This window comes from Rhipicephalus microplus, chromosome 2, assembly GCF_043290135.1.
Source record: "Rhipicephalus microplus isolate Deutch F79 chromosome 2, USDA_Rmic, whole genome shotgun sequence".
Classification (NCBI taxonomy): Eukaryota; Metazoa; Arthropoda; class Arachnida; order Ixodida; family Ixodidae; genus Rhipicephalus; species Rhipicephalus microplus.
In genome coordinates, this window is record NC_134701.1 from 273,235,691 (window position 1) to 273,256,456 (window position 20,766).

At 43.6% G+C, this 20,766-nt stretch overlaps 1 protein-coding gene across 8 annotated transcripts; it reads left to right on the forward strand.

Moving 5' to 3' along the window:
- The first annotated feature begins 365 nt into the window (after positions 1 to 365).
- Arfip (ADP ribosylation factor interacting protein arfaptin) lies at positions 366 to 19,248 on the forward strand. Of its 8 annotated transcripts, none has more exons than XM_037420959.2 (9): positions 366 to 595; positions 3,757 to 3,789; positions 7,665 to 7,895; positions 9,399 to 9,455; positions 10,585 to 10,751; positions 13,506 to 13,622; positions 15,244 to 15,645; positions 16,296 to 16,403; positions 19,021 to 19,248. In XM_037420959.2, exons 1-9 carry the CDS (start codon positions 577 to 579, stop codon positions 19,027 to 19,029), a joined length of 1,143 nt encoding a protein of 380 aa, XP_037276856.2. In that variant the 5' UTR covers positions 366 to 576; the 3' UTR covers positions 19,030 to 19,248. The 8 variants fall into 8 exon arrangements, with proteins under 8 accessions (XP_037276856.2, XP_037276855.2, XP_037276852.2 ...); XM_037420958.2 differs by lacking the exon at positions 19,021 to 19,248 and adding an exon at positions 17,533 to 17,884; XM_037420955.2 differs by lacking the exon at positions 19,021 to 19,248 and having other exon boundaries at positions 16,296 to 16,903.
- The last annotated feature ends 1,518 nt before the right edge of the window (positions 19,249 to 20,766 follow it).

A 20,766-nucleotide genomic window follows, 5' to 3' on the forward strand; every position in this document is an offset into this window, starting at 1 on the left:
TAAGACAACACGAAAATGAGTAAGTGTTATGGATGGGCGCAACGATTCGAAATCCCTGAGGACGGGATAACCGTAGGTGAACGATGGTTGTAAGCAGAGCTGACATATTTTCTTAACTTGTAGCCGAGTGTTCACAGCAATGCACGCCTATTCGAAAGGCGCGCGAGGGCTGTTTGAATCACATTTTCCATTTGCTTAGCGGCGCGTCCCCGTGGCAGCAAGCGTACAGCTGCTCGCCGTCGCGATCGCGCAGGCGTATGTTCAAATAACGTTCTCGTGAAGCCAAGGGCGCAGCAGAAAAAGAAAAAAAAAACTGTTGAGAGCAACGCGATAGGCGTTGAAGCCAGCTTGAGACAAGTCGTAGGCGGTTGTTTTCATTTCCACGGGCAGTGCGCTTTTGGCGGCGTGTGATTCGGCCGGTGTGTAATACATTTGCGGGCGCATGAATGGCGAAGGCTGCATTCTACCGACGTGGGAACGAGCTTTGAGAGCCGGGCGTCATCGTCGTTGTCTGCTGCCTCCACCTACTGGCGCGCCAACTGCTCGACCGGCGCACCTTAGCGTAGCGGAGCGGCGATGAGTTTCAACATCGAGGGTGCGAAAGTGTTTGCCCCCATAATCTCTTATTTCTCGATAAGCAGCTCACATGCTGTATATCAAGGGAGAAGTCAGAAATTTTTTTCTGGGGAGGGGATGGGGGAGGGATATTTCTTGTGTACGTTTGCTTGTGTGCTTTTGTGTCAGCCTGCATACATATACACATGCGAAGTTTTAAAGAATAAGGACGTTTGGGGGTGGGGGGGTCATTTTCTTACCAGTATTTCGGGGGAGACTCAGCCCCCCCCCCCCTGGCTAAGGTAGTACATTAGTATGCGAAGACGTAATTTAATTTTGCTCTTGTAGCCTTCTATGTGTCTTCTAAATATGCGAGACAGTTTCAAGCCTCGCACATGCTTATTCACTCGTTCTCGGTATCACGAGTCGCTAGTGCCATGTTTGCAACAGAACACAATTATCATTAGGTTCATGTATTTGCAAGTCTTTCGTTTAACGACAGTGTGTCGTAAGGCGTATATCTTTCGTAAAACGAATCATCGTCTATGAAATGTTTGATGTTGGCAACCCTATAGGACGGATACGTCTTTGGTTTCCCAGCAAGACGAGACAAAGTATAGCACTTTTGTCTGAGCGGTTTTGTCGTGACGCAGGCAGGGAAATAAAACAAAAAGCTCCTTCTTATGACTCTAAATGATTTGACGCACATATTACTTTTGATAGGCTGTTTATATCTATATTCCACTCAAGCCGAAATATGATACCAATCTTCTCTAGACAAATGGTTAAAATTATTGTTGCGTGGGGCATGCAGCTGTTACTATGTGACTTTTGTGTCGTGCTAACCAGCACAGCGCTCGTTTCCTGCAGACGGCGCAGCCGCACATTGATGACGGCGAAGAATGTGTAAATAAAACGTAGACTAAAAAGTAGAATAATCCCACAGTAACACTACCGCATTGCTGATAAGCTGTCGTGCAGTTTCCGGTATTTCGAACCCCATAATACTTGTTCATAAAGAAAGGAACTGTAATTACAGAGATACAGCGTACAATATAACATATGTATGTCGTTTTTTTTTTTCTCGTCGTTTTCGTAACACAGACGTCACAGCAGACTGCAATGCATATGCAAACCACCGCGCCGGCGCATCAAGTATACGAGCGCGGACCAAACGAGAGATTAGCGGCAAGCTCGCACTGTATAATCTCGTAAGATTAAGCGAGAGTTCAGCAAGCAGGATTTTTAGGACGAAGACATGCTTGGAATCGAGCAAACTGCAGTTTAAATAACAAAAACGAGAACGTCTTCGATTACATTGTGAAATCGTCGTGTATATGTGGATCAGCTCGTATTCCAAGTTTGCTCCCGCCGTACCGTATAACTATAGACGGACATTCATTCTGTCCAGTGTCTCAGTGGTTCAGCCGGGGTATCATGCCTCTGCATTGGCGCAGAGATACAATTTTTTTATAATTTTCAGGTGATCCCGGCCGTGCGGCCACTGCAGGTGAAATGTTATAGAGACATCCGCATAGGCGTGCGCTATGAGGAGGAGTTTAGGGGGCGGCTCCCCCAGTCACCTAAGCGCACAGTCTGCCCTTTACCGTGACTTTGAGGGGGGGGGGGGGGGCTGCGACAAATCATTTTAGATACGTTTAGAACGTTAATTATATATGGGGCTTTTCGTCCCAAAAGCAAGTTATGATTATGAGAGACATCGTAGGGGGGACTCCGGAAATTTCGGCCACCTGCAGCCGGTGTTCTTTAACGTGCACTGCTTTATAATGTTTTACGACATGGATATTACATGAGTTAAGAAGACTCCTTCCGCTACATAACATTTATACAGGTATTTTCTTTCCTTTAGTTTTTTTTTACCGAAGCGCTTTCAAGCAATTTCGTGGATCCGCGGTACTACAACACCTGCTTCCCACGGAGAGGACCTAGGTGTTATCCTTATACGGACTTAACAGTTCTATTATTTACTTTTTTTACATCGTTATCAATTTTTCGGTCTCGCACAAGATGGTTTCTCGCTCAGAACCAACGACGTCGACACCAGAATTTCTGTGGAACGAGCTCTTTAACTCTGTCGCGATAATTTTCGGAGCCCTCCACTTCGGCGTTCCTCATAATAATTCATCGTGTTTTTAAGATGGGAAAGTCTAAGAATAATTATTTTTATAGTATAGCACATATACAAACACACGAATGAACACACATAAAAAACGCTTGCACACTCCCCCCCCCCCCGCCCCCCCCAAAAAAAAACCAATACAGAAGAAATTAAAGGAGTTCCGCACGAGTGGTGCCACTGAGCCTGAAATAAGTTCGGAGCTGAACGGCCTTGTTTCACTTTATTTCTCTTTCTTTTCTCCTCTCTTTTCTTACATTTCTCTTTATTCTTTCTATCTTTGTTGTGTACTTACCTCTATTTTTTCTCTTTCTTTCCTTTCTTTCACACTCTCTCCATGTATCACTCTCTCTTCATCTTGCTGTCTTGCTCTCTGCTTTTTCTATCTCTTTTGTGTGTCTGTTTCTATCTCTTTCACTCTCCGTCTATTTCTTCCTGTAGTCTTTCTATATTTTTTATGTCTTCTCTCTCTCTTGTCCTCTATTTCTCCCTCTGTACCTGCTCTCTCTTCCATCGGAGTTGTTGCATTGCACGCTGGACTAATCGGTGCCCGCGTTCTAGGAGCGAAGAAGAAGATGAAGAGAGCGTGTGATGATTCATGATGACAATATTTTATGTTCGCGATTCACGCTCTTTCCTCGAGATGCTAAAAAATAATTAAAAAATTTGACTATATACAACCCTGCAAACAGTGGCCAGGCTAGTATAAGAAATAATATGGAAAAATAGAGATTTCGATAGGGGAACATGCTTGATTAGAAAACTAGCAGAGAAAGAAGCAATTGGTGAAACTATTTCACTCGTGTTTAGGCATATACCGAATGGACCACAAATGTAACCAATTATCAGTTCGTATCAGTGGATAATCATTGCTAATTTTGTCGTTTTCTCTTGTCCTGTTGTGTGAGCTGTGTATTTTGTACGTCCAACTTTCTTTATACTTAATTGTCGTCATCTAATCTATCCTCTCCCCCCCCCCCCCACTTTCACATAGCCGCCATCACATTTCTTTTCTTCGCACGCTTAAACTGGGCCGTCATTCTTTCTCCGTCTCTTTTTCACAGAGTCATGGATCCTCGCTGGATCGTGTTACGAAGGTAAGACGCCAGAGCGAAAACTGGTGAGAGAGGAATGAAGGGCGGGACACCTTGATAAATGAATGTTGTAAAGGCGTGCGAGTAATTAACATTAGAACATAAATATTCTGCTTGTATTGTGTCTGAAACTTTATAATATTGAATATTTGTTTCTGTTTTTTTTTGTAAATAGAGAAACAAGTTAAGGCTCGGTAATTCGACACCAGTTAATTCGGAAATTTGATAGTTAGGACGTTTTATTTGGTCCTGGCAAGTACGCGTATTGTTCAATAGCACAAAAGAGCAACAAGAACAACAACAAATAACAACATCAACAACAACAAAAAGGTCTTAGGTCTCATTCCCGAAGCGCGCCAAAATGTGCGACGCAAAGGAGCATAAACGGTGTTCGCGGACTGGGACAACCACACCAATGCGTCTCAGTCTCATGCCACGAAGAACGGGATTTGCTCTCATAAGAACGGAATTTACCTATCTATCATGAAAGTGTACGCAAAAACGCGAGACACTTGTTTATTGTTTTCTTGACGCCTTCGATAATTCGGTCATTTTTGATAGTTCCAGTTCCTTGAAATTTGAATTAATGAGCCTTTACTGTGTTCAGATGCTTTATTTTAAAGGGACACCAAAGGCAACTATTAGACCGACATTGATTGTTGAAATAGCGGTCCAGAAACCTCGTAGTGTTACTTTTGTGCCAATGAAGGGGTTATTTTGAAATAAAATCGCGTTTTAGCGGTCCGCATCGGGTTAGTGCTCTTCAAATTACCCGCCTCAACGGAACATCTAACGTCACTGTTACGATAGTTATAGCGCGAGAACAAAACGACGACACAGAGACAAGAAGGACACGAAAGCTCGTGTCTTTCATGTCCTTCTTGTCTCTGTGTCGTCGTTTTGTTCTCGCGCTATAACTATCGTCATGCCATACCAACTAGCCCAAGCTGCCACACTTCTAAGTCACTGTTACCATGCGCAACGTTGACCGGCTTATATGCGTGGTCGCCGACACTATATTAGTAGTAGAGGGACAGTAACGGAAACCATAGCAACAACAACGGCCATTGAACAATTTTCAGCAATGCTATCTAGCCTTCAAAACTGCCATATTGTATGAGAGTATGAAAACTGCAGTCGGGATTGGTTCAACTGGGCCCCGCTAGATGACACGACCTGTCCAGATTTAACCGTGTGAAAATTGAATTTTTGAACCACTCGCTCTATTCACCATAGTAACGTCCGGGGGTTCTTTTTTCCCATGAAACAAACAGAAAAAAACAAACAGCATTTTATTGCGTGTCTTGATGCTTGGAAGGTTCTTTATTTCGTGCAGCTATATCGATTAGAAGTGATTATTTGTAGGCGGCTCGTCTGACGTCATCGGGATCATTTCGAGAATGTCCTACTGTGGCGCATGTATCCTTGTGCATTTACCTTAATTTCTCGGTAAATAGGGCACTGCTGTCGATAATATTGTCGTTGTAGACGTCATACATAGAGCTTTTACTCTGAAGTAAGTTGTTATTTGACTTTAGTGCCCATTTAATGTGTCGAGTGGAGCAGCGTTTATTCACGAGGTATTTTACCTCGTTCTTGTTGATCTCTGCTGAAGGTATTTTGTGATATCAATTTAAGGTATAATTAACATTGCACGATTATCACCATATATAGTCGACTGAAGCAATGTGGGATATAGTCTCCGCCACGAGATAATTTATTTACCAGAAAAAAATATAAGAACTACGCACGCACTCGTTCTTTCCTTATATGACCCACTCGATTCAGTTCTTTAAAAAAATGTATTTAATTGACAAGTTGTTTGTGTAATCGATGAAGGAACACGAGTTAGAAATGTTCAGAAGAACAACCGGGGTCTAGCCATGCCTCTATTTTAATCCAAATCGCGCAGAACCCTCTCTCCCTCTCCCTTATGTGACTTCACGTGTATGCGTTTGTTTTTGTAGAATGTAGAAATTGGGGGAAGGGAATAAGAATAACAGGGGTTTCTCATGCAACGCCTGTTGACACCACTGACGTTCTGGCGTGCTGCAAGTGAGTTGCAAACGAGGTTCTAGCGGTTTTAGTGGCGTAACAAGTCGTCACGGCTCATTGGATAAACGTCACTTTTCTTGTAACCTCTATTACAGACTCTGGCAAGCTTTCATTCATTATGTAAGAAAAAAAAAAGCTTTGCAGTTAATACCAAAACAAAAGTTGCATTATATTTTTTTCCAACACACTGGTAGCGCCGCATGACGGTGTGTTTACAAAGCGCGCGTCGTTGGTGGCAGTCGGAAGTGACGTTTTTGACAGCGTTTCCTCTCAAACGGGTGCCCTTGTTTTTCTTTTTGGTTTTTCTCAATTATGGGGTGTTCGTTTGCTTCACCTCATATTTATTAAGAGTCGATGGGTCCGTTGATTTCGCGAGGATAGCGTCACGGAGCGCATTAAGCTGGGCGTGTAGGTAAGCAAAGTTTGGTTTCAATTCTGGCGCACTGCCCAGCACACGGTGGTTGCCTTGTTATCGAGGGAGGGTCCGGCACCGTTCCATGGAGGATTTTCAGGACGCTTGGACTGCTTGGCATTGAAAAATGGCACGCGCACTGTGTCCGCAGATTTTCGTGAAGGTTATTGCTCGTCCCGACTGTAATCGGACCTCTCCGTCGTTAGGCGTGGTATTTAGGCACGTGTAACACTTGTATTGATCACAGTGTGACCATTAGCTGATGAATGGCAGCCTTGAACGTAGCGTATGATAGCGCGACAAGCCGGTCGTAACGGTCGTGCGTCGCTTGATCGCTTCACTTTCGCTTTGGTTGGGTACAGCACGCCTTTTCTTATAGGGCAGGTAACGTTGCGGCATATCGCTATTCTTCGGGGGAGTAATCACGCGGCTGAAAGTCGTGACAGCACACGTCATCCATTCCATCTGCGTAACTGAAGTGCCAACATTTGCCTCAAGTTTGCCTTCACCAAGGGGGTAGTGGTAGGGAGAGGAGAGGGGGGTGGCAGTTAAAATACCCGATGGCTGTAGCATTTTCTAATTTCCTTTAACTCTTGCGTGTTTGAAGATGACGGATCAGGCTGGTTATGTCGTGGGAGGTTGTATCTTGCCTCTGCTGTGTAGTGATAAGTGCGTACTAGCCGCCCTATCTATATTACCGAGGACGATCAAGAGAGTAGCCGTGGTGAGCAAACCTGCCGCAAATAATAGACAATACCCGCATACGAAACCGAAGTCTAAAAACCCGAATGTTCTTGCAGATATTAAGTTTTAAGGTGACTTGAACTATTTGCTCACTGTGATTTTTCATTACCTCGGAAGGCGTGGTAGTATGAAACCGAAACGCAGCATATGTTTACACTGCTATGTAGCACGTTGCTGTCGAAACACGATTGCTTGCATCTGGTATAAATTCTTGGGATGCGGGGGGGGGGGGGGTTATAATGGGTTGGGGCACCTCATATGTTTCCAAGCTCTGTACTTGAACACTACGGTGTTACGAATGCATGATACTTAGACAGCAAAGGGCACCAACTCTGTGAACTGCAGTAATATCGTTTCAATGCAATGTAGTTAACTGACCAACCATATTAGGGGCAGTGTATCTGTATTGCATATAGTTTACTGAAGTTTGCAAGTAACTACTGTACAGGCATGTCTGATGAGTTACAAGAGAGCTGATCTTATTGTAGAAATCCTGTCTCAAAATGTCACTTGCATAAATCTTGTAAGAGTGTTTAGTTTGGCTACAGCTAATATTGTTGAACCAGCCTGTTTCAAACATAGCTGCTTTGGACCCCTTTAAAATGGCTTGCTTGTTTTACTTGCGAAGTATGGTCACTCAGTCTCCGTGGCTGTCACTACTCGACAGGGATGACCGAAGTGTCGTCACCCAGCCACAGTGCGGACTCTGGACGCGAGTTTGAAGAGGACCTGCGCAAGGCTTTGGACGAAGCACCTCCGCTAAACGAGAGTCGCGACGTGGTTCACTCTGGAGGTGCAATGCCTCATCCGGAAGGTCACCGGTCTACCAGTCAACAGCAGCAGCGGAGTAATGCGCCACCAAGCTCGTTCAGCTCGCCATGGGCGGCCCAACCGCCTGGTGAGCATCACTAGCTTTTCGGTTGGCCGTTTCAGTTGTTGTGGAGTTTTGACAAAAACTTATGGCCGTCGCGAGTTCCTTCTGTGGTATGGTCGCCCAACTTTGAGTGGAAGTTTCAGGTGTGCATGCATGCTGACATTTGAATGCGTAATTAGTTACTAGGATAAGTTTGCAGCCTTATTCCTGTAGATCAGCATCTCTAATGACTCCACTGCAAAGCAGACTTGCAGTTTGCCCTATAGACATAATTGACTTTTCTTGAACACCTCTTCACGATTATACAAAAAATGCTCCTTATGCTTTCTTTGTCTTTATTATAGGTTGTCCTCATATTGTTTTGCTTAATAAAAATCGGTCCCTTGATTCATTTCTCTTGTATCATATTTTTCATTTGGGTACCTTCAGCATCTTATCTTTAAGTACTGAAGTCTGCAGCTATCTTTCAAGCCAGTCCTTGTTCTTGGAATCCACAAAAGCATTGTCAGATAGTGTTGACCACTTGAGATGGGGGGCACTGGACCTTGCTTAGAAGATTGGATGAAGAAGTTGCTGCCAGAGCCACATTTGTGAATGTGGGGCAGGTTTACTGTAGAGCTTTTGTAGCCCAGGTGTACCATTGAAGCATCACTACCAAGCCATTGCATCAACCTCCTTTAAGACCTTTCACACAGCTTACATGGACAATAGACTGCGACAGGAATAGCACTGTCAGATTTATTGAAGATCCGCAAAAACACTTGCTTTCTTCATTTTTGTTCTCTGTTGTCTACTGTTAAAACTCCGTGAACTGCAGAAGGCTTGGTATATTATAAGTGGGTGTACCTAGACTTCATTATTACCTAACAAGTGTGAGATCCTAAGATGGGGCTTCAAACGTTGCCAGAACATGTGATCTTGGTCCTGGAAAAAGAAAGGGTAGTGTGTATGTGTTCAATATTGTGTGCTTCTGCATTGTTTTCGGCAGAATCAAATTTTCAGCCGTCCTGGGTAGTCGGTAGACGTCTATCAGTAGAAATCTTTGACACTAGAGGTCTGTGATAGTTGGTAATGATTGCTTCAGTATCTCTTTTTCAGTTTACTGCATCAGAAAGCAAAGATCTTTCCCGTGCCCTATTATTTTAACTGAAAATCTGCAAGTGACGAGAAAAATGTCCTTTTTGTGCATTGTAAATATTTTTCTAGAGATCTTTGTGCTGATGTAATTATTTGAAACTTGCATAACCATATGCCAACATTTTTTGTGTTACTGATCTTGTGTTTGTTCAGCTTGTTTTGGCAATCGTCATACTATGGTGAGAGAGAAAAAAATACTTTGCATTTTATTTGATTGGCCATGGTTACTTAGTACACGGCTCATTGGTTTTAGTACAGGAAGTGCATTTTGTTCCAGAGCTTGACACTTCAGGGAACTATCAGAAGTGGCGGTTGGGACAATGTAGGGAAGTGAAAATGGCTTGGTTTTTTGTGAGATTGAGTGGCGAACGTTTTTTTGTCTCTTTTAAGTGAAAAATGAGGCTTGTGGATTCCTGCTTGGGTGTGGACTCCCTGCAGTGAGACACGGTACATGCAGCGCTTTACTGGCACTCATAATTCATGGTTCACTGCTTGGTCTCTCTGTCTACGTTTGATGCGCAGAAGCCTGCTCCTGGCTCTTCATGTTGAGAGCCAAAATTGGTTCTTTCATATCGTAGCCTATTAAGACGGCATGCGAAGCTCCCACTATCATCTGTAAGGGCGCATCCAAAATAGTTTGGCGACGCATGGGATACATTTATCATGTGTATAGTGTGCTGTGTAGAGGAATTTGAACTACTAAACGCATGTGCTCATTGAATGTTCAGAGGGATTTCTGTTATTGTGCGATGTTACACGCAGACCACCCTGCGCGAGACATGTATTTTAATGAAAAAAAAGTTTTGTATTACAATGAGAATGGTTGCTTGGCATTTTGCAATCAGGTTACTTTCACAAAGAAAAAAATTCTTAAAATATGCAAACATTGTAGCTTGTTGAACTATAATCCACAACTATAATGGAAATATAATTCACCCAGTCATAATGCGGCATGGGCCTATGTATATTTTGAACTTTCCGACTGTTGATTAAAAGTGAAGTTGCTGGACTGCCAGACTATATCTTAGCTAAGTCAAATAAAAAGGTACTGAAAATTTTCAAATGCTGTACAAATACTTTCATGAAGCAGGCTGCTCAGACAACAGAAAAATGTGTCACTTCATCCTTTCTTAAGCATTTTTAGAGCATGTGGTAGTTCCAGCCTACATGTGCGGTTGTACAGGAACTATGCAAGCATGTTGCTCTTGGCAAGGTGCTCCTCAAGTAGTGTGCTGTAATGACTAAGCATCATCTATATGTGTAGCACGACCTTCGATAGTTTCATTCCTTTTTCCCCTCTTTCGCGTACATAATCTTTTACCTGTGTTAACCCCAAACTTTATTGAAGAGATGACTAAGGAAAGAACACTTTACTTATTTTGAATTGGCTCATTGAAATTGGCATACTTTAGACAAATACCTATAAGATAGGAATATGAAACTTGCGTACTTTGTAGCTTAAAATACAGAGAAAGTAACAGCAGAAAGACGTGTCCAAACCCACTTGTCGGTATGAATGTGCTGTGCAAATGCTAACTGTGCCTTGTTAGCAGCACTTTCTTTCTGTTCGTCGCAGCGACCACAAGTGTTCCACTCACGACGCCGAGTCCGGTGCAGAATGGTAGCGACCCTAGGGTGACCAAGGCTGGCCAGTCCAAAATCGACTACCTGCGCCAATGGAGTGTCTCCACTTACAAGTGCACCAGGCAGATGCTCTCGGAGAAGCTAGGGAAGGTGCGGCCAGTGTGTGTTACTTCCTTATACCTCTCTTACTGTGGTTGTATATCTTGCACGGCTACTTTCTGCCTGTGAGAGTTTTCAAAGAGTTTTTGGATGCAACTCGAGATTGCTGGGATGTGCAACATTCAGTATAACCTATTATACTCCCTCCTGTGAATTCAGGGTCCCGATTATGATACCGTTAATACTGTTCCAGTCTGCAATTTTCGCACCTCTAATTCAGAAGGACTGTATTGTAGCTTTCACCTACTGTAAAATTCCTTGCAAGAAAGATAATCCAACAAGGTTTGAAGGGGGGCCCTTCGTGAGTCATGCATCAAAATTCAAGATGGTGAACGAAGAGCCACTAAGAATAAAAAATGCACACCCATAGTTTATGAAATGTTTTATTAATTAAGCATGCTTGTTGCTTGCACTGTTTTCAAAATCATGAAAATCGTGGTAGGGAATGGGTACTCTGTAATTGGCGTATATTGTTAATCTTGAAAAAAAGGAGAGTGAGCACTTGTTCGGGTGAGGGCAAGTTCTGGGGATTTCATGGTAGATGTTGGAACAGTAGCGGCATAATTCATTGGAAAAGAATCGACAAATGTAACAAGGAAAGGGGTACAGTGCTGAAAGCTCTGTATCTCGCCTTTCTGTGGCCTGTCAATCGTATTACTGATACTAAATATGTCATATGCTCCAGGCTATGCTTTAATGTCAATGAGACGTCCCCCGCTACGCCACCGATCGCCAAAGAGAGGGAAGAACACTCAACCCTTTTTCTATCCGGTTCCCTCTTGGCTACGAGTCTCAATCACTTTCCACATACAGGGATTCGTGCTGGGGCCGAGAAGTAAGAGTCGCTACGACCTGTTTCTCTTTACTGATTCATTTAATTTAATAGCAAGTGCAAATGGCGTACACACATACTGTCCGTAAACGACATCTCTGTTACACGAAATTGTAACACACCAGCAAATACTCGCGACACGCAAAACAGGGTACATAAGTTAAGTAACGGTGACAGAATACAGAATATTACAGAATAAACACATGACGACACAAATGATAAAGTTATCAATGAATAAAACCACGCAATGTCTCAACGGGCCACCTCCCTTCCCGCAAAGCTAATCTAAATATGGTGCATAAAGTTCGTCTCACGAATGGTCCGTCTTGTCAGTCTTCATCGTCTTCGTTGTCTCTCTCGGCGATTTCCATCTTAATCTTCTTTCATAACGTCCCGCAATCACTCGCTTCCTCGTTTCTCATCTCTAACTTTCATTCCTCGTCATATCATCTCTGCCTCAGTCATAATCTCATCGATTCTCATTGCTATCTCTTCGCACCATTATCTTCCTTTTCCATTCCGTCTCTCTACCATCTCAATCTCAACGCATCGTACCTCCGACTCTCTTCGCATCGTAACTCTGACTCCTCAGCTCGTCTCGTAGTCCCTTTTTTGTAGGACCCGACTCCGCCCTACCGGGGCACCAAACCAGTCCGCCATTCTACACGGCATATCTTTTCTTCTCAGTCCGAGTGTATCCTCTTCGGCGGCCGCCCCCGCGGCCTACACCAGTAGAAAACCCTCTCCCAAACAAAGCCGAGCAAGTAACGATGTACAAACTCAAGCCTCAGGGAGAGTGATGGGCGAGCCGTCCGAAGACCCTTTAATTACGGGCGAACAATGGTCCCGATGCTTTCGGCACTTGGCGAGCCGATGTCTAGACAGAGTCTCAACGTTTTCATGCAGCTCGGTGTCTCCCGCCAAATTCTCCGTAGCCGCCGCTTCTTCGTCGTTCACCGCCGCGGGCGGCCATCCGCGCAGAATGTAGTAATAAGCCCTGGAGGTACGGAGGTTGACGAAAAGGCATACTGGACCCGGCAAAGGCGCTTGCCGCAAAGGTCGCATTTCCCGAACCAATAAAAGGTGTTCTGCTGCTCCCCCATGCCACAGATCTGAAGGGAGCGCGCCGATTATCTCCACCGTACGCTGTCACATGGTCTGTAGGCAACAAGGCGCCGCCCAGTCCTCGTGTTTGCGTGGGGGAGCCCGTGAGAATAGTAGAGATAATCCTTCTGGTACTTCACTCCGGAATGCTCTTTATGCGTGGGTTTGAGAAACGAGCGTACACATCTCGAAAGGAGCGGGGTTCAGTGCGTGTTTGCGGGGACGTCACATCAACACAGAGCTCAGCAGTGATGTAACACATTTGGGCTACTTGTGTTTGATATTAAAGAAACATTAAAGAGACGATTTTTCACATATCAGTACATTTCTCTATCGCAATTCTGAAATTACCTTGCTTGCTTCGAGAAGACGCTTGGCAAGCAAGGAAACTTGCAAAAAGAAAATGTGACTGGCAATACCACTTCGAATTTCAACACCAGACATTGTGATGTCACTGATTTTGACAGCGTGTGCTAGGCCCTTCATATTTCATAATTAATAAATATGTAGGGCATTGCCGTGTGAAAAAGTCATAGACTTCACATACCAGATTAAAAAAAACTTGCATCGAATCAATGTTTTCAAAGTATGAAAAATACTCCTTGAAATATGGAGCCCGAAAATAAAACTTCAACCTATTGATAAACCTATGATGTTAAAATTTACAGCATTTGAGTCCCCAGAGTAGAATTTATTAATCTAACCTGACTCATTATTTCTCTTTAGTGCCTTTTCAAAATGTGTTCTCTGTTGCTGTAATGGAGCACTTCCATAAAGCTTGCTTAAGCTGAAATGTGTTGATCTCATGCAACCTGCAGGGCACAAGGACGGTGGACACCGAGCTGGAAGCTCAGATTGAACAGTTGCGGGACACTCAGGCAAAGTACTTGCACGTGCTGCGCCTGGCACGTGCCCTCGCCTCGCATTTCCACCAGGTGCGTCATCACTCATGTAATTACATTTGCATTAGTTCACTGGACAACAGTGCATATAAGTTGGTTGTGTAAAGTAAGGCTTTAACTGTGCTGCGAAATCGGTTTTGATAGGACTGGCTTACAGAGGTGACTTGTCTTTGCTATTGAGTGCTGCTGTAGGTCTTTTGTTTAAAGCGATGCTTTTTAATGACATCCAATTTGTATATGTAGTCATTAGTAGGGGCTGATGCGTTATGTGGTGGGTGGGCAGGACACTGAAGAAGTGAGGAAGAAGCACTCGGTGGAGAAAGACGGGAGGAGAGTTACTATGTGATCTCTATTCTAATGCACAGAGGTGCAACAGCTTCGCCGACTTTGTCAGTTTGGTACCATTCCTTATTTTTGTGCCAGGCTGAGCCAAAACCGTGAAATTTGTTGAAATTGTGCCACGCTATACTAGGATGCCCAACCAGCCTCAAAATTTTTTCAGTTGCACTATTTTTATCAAAAAATGTAGAGGCCACTCTGGTTACCTGCAGTTTGGCAATCATTATATGATTCAATATAACGGTGAAGACTAAAGCTACTGCTAAAGAAAAGAATGTGACAGCAGTTCTAAACGTTTCTTAAGTTTTCTGACCTTGTTCTGTCGCATTCAGAACGCTCTTTAAATATACTTTTGCTGCAGTATGCCGATGCTTTGTGGAAAAGTAGTTTGAAATTTAGAAGGGGCTATTAGTATTCAATATCACTTGAACAGCGTTGATGTAGTGCAAAATCACACAGACATGTGAAGGTATATATGGACACCACACAGTACTGTTAGCAACATGTTTATTTTCAAGGCCAGAACAAGTTATAATCGCTTGATAGACAGTTCAACAAGTGCAATCATTCATAGGCACACCCGAAGGTTTCTCTACCTGGATTAAATAACGACAAAGCTAATACTGTATTCACTCCTGTAATGAACAAACTCGCATAATAAATGCACCCCTAGCTTCAGTCCTCAAAATCGAGATTTTTTCCCAGTGTAATAAGCGCACCTACTACATTTGTCTGCTGCAGTCCCGCCAACCAACACTTGGCGCCTCCTTGCTTATTGGATCTCATTTGTTTTTTATTATTATGCCGACCCCCATCTAGAACTCTCATAACATTCGAAATTTTGCTATTTGCACACCTCTAAAAATGTATGTCGGGACTTTTTTCTGGTGTATCACTGACTGATCAATTAGTTCTGTTCACTGTTGGAGCTCCATCAACTTAATTTATGAAATCACCTGCCATAAAGTTATTAGTAGCAATTAGTTTGCAATAACAAGTCCAGAGGTGAATGGCAGGCGGCTCATTCACGTTGCATTGACAGGGAGGCAACAGTGAAGCATGAGAACTCCATAGTAATTTTTGAAGAAAGCATTTATTGCTTTAGTGTATTTTCATCGGAATGGGGAGTGTGAAAAGCGCTACAAACAAGAAAGGAGGAGCGGTACAGTAGTATTGAGCTGTATGTGGTACAGTATTACCATAACCTGCTAAACCCTCTATTGTGAGGCTGCAGTGGTGGAGTGGACGGGAAAGCTAACTTACGCCGATTTCAACAGTGCATGGAACGATTTCTCACCTTTGTTTTTCATGCCAGGTGGTTCAGACTCAGGGCTGCCTGGCCGAAGCATTCCAGGAGCTTGCGCATCGCAGCCCACCTCTGCAGGAAGAATTCCGATACAATGCCGAGGCGCAGCGGTCGCTGAGCAAGAATGGCGAGACGCTGCTCGGGGCGCTCAACTTCTTTGTCTCCTCCCTGGCCACCCTCTGCCACAAGACCATCGACGACACGCTCCTGACGGTGCGGCAATACGAGAGCGCCCGCCTGGAGTACGACGCCTACCGCACGGACCTCGAGGAGCTCACCCAGGGCACGCAGGGTACGGCCATCTCCTCCAAGATGGACGAGGCCCAGCGCAACTTTGCTATCCACCGGGACAAGTACGAGAAGCTCAAGGCGGATGTCACGATCAAGATGAAGTTCCTCGAAGAGAACAAGGTGACTTACTTTTTTTATATTAATTGTGTCCTTACCTTATTTGGATAAGGTAGAATTACAGGGAAGATGGCAGCCTACAGCAATGAGAAATCCTTGGTACCAGGGGGTGTCGCTGAAGGCAATGTTTTTCCACGAGTAGTCTTGTCTTCAGGCCATCAACGTGCAGTTGCATTGTCGAAGAAAATGAGACAGTTTACCTTGCTTAGTACTGAAGTAAAGACTGGTTGATTCACACATCACTAACTTTAATTTTTTCAGCATTAATAGTAGCATGTATAGGAACACATTTCTTTTGTGGCTGCATCCGTCTGCCTTACGTAAAACCTGCACTTAAAGTGGAGATTTATTCATTGCAGGCAAGTGATACAGTAGCAGCTTTGTTGGGTGAACTTGTAAGAAACCGAGGCACAGCTACAGGATCGAAGGTTGTGCAATACGAGCATTAGAGAGATTCTACCTGCTCTGATTGGTATAGGAAGCGTAAGGAAAACAAGGGCAATGGGAAGGGACAGAGCTGCACCGCTAGCTTTTTACGTATCTCTGCCCATTCCTTTCGTCCCCGATTCTTCGAAGTGCGTAACGCCGGCACAGAATCTACCATGCATTGCGATACTGAGGTGATGCTCTCTGTTTTTGCTTAAACTTTGCAGGTGAAGGTGATGCACAAACAGTTGCTGCTGTTCCACAACGCGGTGTCGTCTTACTTCTCGGGCAACCAGGCCTCGCTTGAGGCTACCCTCAAGCAGTTCAACATCAAGGTGAAGAACCCAAACTCCAACTCACCTTCTTGGCTGGAGCAGTGAGGCTCGCCACGACTTGGGCCTAGTCTCCGTCATCGACTTTCCTACTCCCCTACCCCTTCTCTCTCGCTCGGTCTGTCTCTCGGACGTTCGTATTCAGCGGTAATGCTGTCAAGGGAGGGGTGTGGTACTGACGAGGCGATGCACCATGCTTTGATGCCGGCCTTGATGGGATATTGTTCGCAGTTCTCTTTTTTTCCACCATCTCTCTCTGTTTCAAAGGCCAGCGTTGCGTTGTGTGTGTCTACAAGTCAGATGCATAGCTTCTGAAGGTGCATGACCAAACAAGTCATGAAGGCAGGTGCAGTAGTGTATTGTGCAGCTATTGGAGCTGTTGCACAGCTGTTTCAGTTGTGGAAATTTTCAGAGTACAGGTGCACACAAACCGTTTGACATTTTTGTTAACTGCAAAGACTCTTTCTGGATCCTCTTCTCGAGCTTTTTTTTTTTTTTTTTTTTCTCCACTGTGCGACAAGAGGGTTCTGTACCACTGCATTGATGCTTAAGCACTCATGTCGGGCATGATAACCGATGTAACATAACTGGAGACAATTTTATGCATTGAAATGCTTGGAATATTCATGATAAATTTTAGCATGGCAAGTATATAGGATGGTTAAACTAAGGGATTAGCAGTGCAAACACAAGGCAAAGGAAAGAAAACTTAAGGGCAGGCGATGTGTACATATTTGCACTGTTCATCCCTTCTTTGAGATACATGCTAATTTAGCCCACCTCTTGCCGCTTGCTCAGTGCAGAATGGTGTTAGTACCGTATTCTGTGCAAGTCGCTAGGCGGGATCTGTAAGTATCTTGGCAACTCGTAAATCAACAGCATGGTCTCGCCAAAATGTGCCCACGATACAGCTGTCATTTGTTTTTGTGTAACATAGCATTAATAGGAGCCCTGCATGTGAAACAACTTGGTTAATTCAGGATCTTAAAAACCACTCTTTTGTTTTTTTACTGTTCTTTGAACTGCAAGCTTTTCCTTTCTTTATTTTCGCAAAATCGCTTTCTTTTGCACCATTTTCTGATAGTGATCAGTAGCGTTACCACTTCTTGCGTGCTCTGTTTTCGTTTTGCAGCGATGGTGGCATCGTGTATAGCCGTCTGGGTTGCACTGCGAAGCCGCGGTGTTTCTTCCCTGAGGTTGTGACCGAAACTGTTGCGTGATGTTCATGATCCCCATGTCGTGGTTTCCGCCATGCACTTTGGCAGCACATGTTCGTCAAGGTCAAATGAAAGAGGCCTGCTGCCACACTTCTCCTCGGAGCAGCTTTTTGGACTTCTTCTACTTGACTATAAAAAAAAACTTCAGGCAGTCAGTAAAGAATGCAGAACCATGTGGTTAAGCTATTCAGTTTGTCATCACATTGCACTGTTTTAGGACTAAGTTGGTGACATTGCGACGTCATTAAAGTGCACATTTTTCTGTTATGTTCAGCCCTCACATTCAAACTTTCACAAGTTTGATGTGGAAAGTCCACACAGCTTCATATTTAACTCTCCTAAATTGAAATATATTGCTTTCGAAATATTTACAAGAGTTTTAATGGGCATGATTAAGTTGCGTGCACCTGGTTCGATACTGTGATCAGCGAGTAGATAGCTAAAAAAAATGTTACGAAGTGTTCAGGCAGAGGCCATTGCGGTACTCCACACGGCACGTCAGCTGGAGTTGGACGTCAAAAAGGCCATTTGGAGAGCATAATTGTCTTCATGTTTTGAAGTTGCGCAGTGTGATCGAGTGTCGAAATAGCTGTGGTCTATACTTGCTTTGTCTTGCCAATTCTGCGCACTGCTGTGAAGATAAGAACTCGCCTTGGCCATTTAATAAGCTGGAAGGCCTGCTTAGTGTCCGCTGACAATCTTGCCATGTGCGAGTCAGCTGAATAGAACGATTGCAGGAATATTAGCAGCCTGTAGTAGGCAACCCTGCCTAAGCCTAAAACATTGCAGGAGGTGCTTGTTTTTTATTGGCATCTCTAAGCCCAAGCCTCTCTGCAGTCTGTGAGATGGAATTCAGAGAATTTCATTTTTGATGGTGAGCACAGCATTTCTCGTCAATACTTTGTCGTGTTTTCCTTTTACTTGAAGATGTGACTATCCTGGGCAAGTCAAACGATAATTAAAATTTTATATATTCTTGAGAAATAATACCTAATAAAATTTAGCGTTATGTTTCGGCATGTACCATACAGCCATCTCATCTTTAGCATTCCACTCTGCCAACATATCAGGTGAGGCAGCATCCACTGGACACTTTTTTCCAGTGTGAAATGAGATAATAGATGAATTAGTGAGGTTTAATTAAAAATCCTCACTTGTAACTGTGGCTAGCCCATATAACCACCAAGACATCACAGTACATTGTTGGCTTTCCTGTGCATGTATGTACCATAGGTCTAGTTTATTTGCAAGCAGATATGCTGACAGGAATTTTACTTCTTCGTGGAAGGTCTGGTGCCTTTTCCTGGTGTAATCCTGTTTCACTTATCTTTAGCACTGTTATTGGCTTTTTTGTTTCTGTATATTGAGCACAGTTTTTTTGTGTTCTTGCTTTGTTTTTACAGAATCATTAAGGGAAAGCATGGACGTCAACGTTTTTAACATCTCAAGAGATTTAGACAGGTTGTCCCAACTTTTTGTAGTTACACGAAAAGGCTGATGTGTTTGCCTGGTAGAGCACAATTTTGTGCCTCTTAAAATGCTCTGTTTGCTTTCCCCTCATACTTTTTTTGGTCCTGTTGCCTGTATATGTTGCTTCTTATTGCATGCCATAAATTTTTTTGCAGCCATTTCTCTAGTCAAAAATTATGTGCAGTTGCCATATCTCCATATCTTGCCCAAGGCATAATGGATTTTGTTTTTTGCATGCATGTACATATGGAAAAATAGTAAAAGGTTGCTCTCTGCTGGTGCCTCTGTTGACATTATAGCGTACTGTGTGTTAGTAGAAAATTGAATTCTTCTGTGTTCAAGGAAGCATTTTTTTTTCTTTTCTGCACTTCGGCTGACCATGAATGGTCACGCTCTAATCGTGCGGCAAGTCATCAAGTGCTATACCTTAAGCTAGACCCTGTGCATGTGGTCTGGAAGGCAAAGCAGCTGGGGTCTTTTAGCTGAGGCCACTAGTTTTTATGCCGTTAACCTTGTGCTCTCTAGCTAAACACTGAACTAGGCTTGCCTTTCTACTCCAGTTGTGATACTGTTTTGTTGACTGTAAGATTTTCATTATTTAAAAAGATTGCATTATATAAGCTAGGACCTATTCTTAAGTGTCTCTTCATGTCGAGCAATTATTTTTTTTTTGCATCATGTGAGAAGAGAGATTGCGAGATATAGTAGCTGCTCTACATACTTTTGCCGTGTTTGAGTAAGACTTGCACTCAGTGGTGCTCGAGCGCAGCCTTACATTTCTTTTTATCTGAAAATACACTGCCCTCTCGCATTGGCACGTCTCACTCATGCTCTAGTCTGCATTCAATAGACTTCTTTTCTTTGATAAGATCCCAGAAGTTTGCTTATTCTTTCAACAAGCTTTAGGCAGTAATATACCAACATGGAGATTTCTTGTTCAGCAGCTACAAACATAATTTGTCCAAGACTTGCATCATTTTGAAGCAGCAGTATGATGTTATAGCAAACGTGTAATAATTGTTGGTGTCGGCACTGAACCGGGCTAGGACCACAAGAACTACTAGAAAATGCGCTTCACATACTATAGTCCCTTTATCGCGGGGGTCCGGCCCGAATGACTGAAGCACTTCAACCGATAGGGGCTGAAGAAATAGTCATGCTTATGTAATCGGCGATGTTTTCCGATGGTGGGCCCATTGAATTTGTGGCTCAATTGAGAATACACAGTGCATGTTCATTGGTACATGCTTGTGTGCATGTACATTTCAGTTGGACTTTTGCAGCCGTCTAAACTTCTACCTGACTGAGTTTGCTAACACCACAAGATTGTAGCATTTTTCAACAGAACCATAACAAGATTTTGAAATTGAAAGCGCATTATATTTTCCCACAACTGGAGCCATATTCCGAGACTATCATTTCTTGAGATATTGTTGAAATGTCGCTTTCAATGCGCTGATTGGCAGGTTGAGAAAGGTGTGCAAGTGCTTGTGTCATGCGAAGCGACACTATCGCTCAAAATGATCGCCTCATAACATGGCTCCTAGTAACGATTCTTTTTCAGGTATCAGCAAACCACAAAAAGTTTGTTAAAGCACTTTTGTCCCAATTACAAAACTAGATGCCATGCAGTTTGGCTAACACTCCGATGTCATGTGCCTGAACGCTCCCTTTGCACC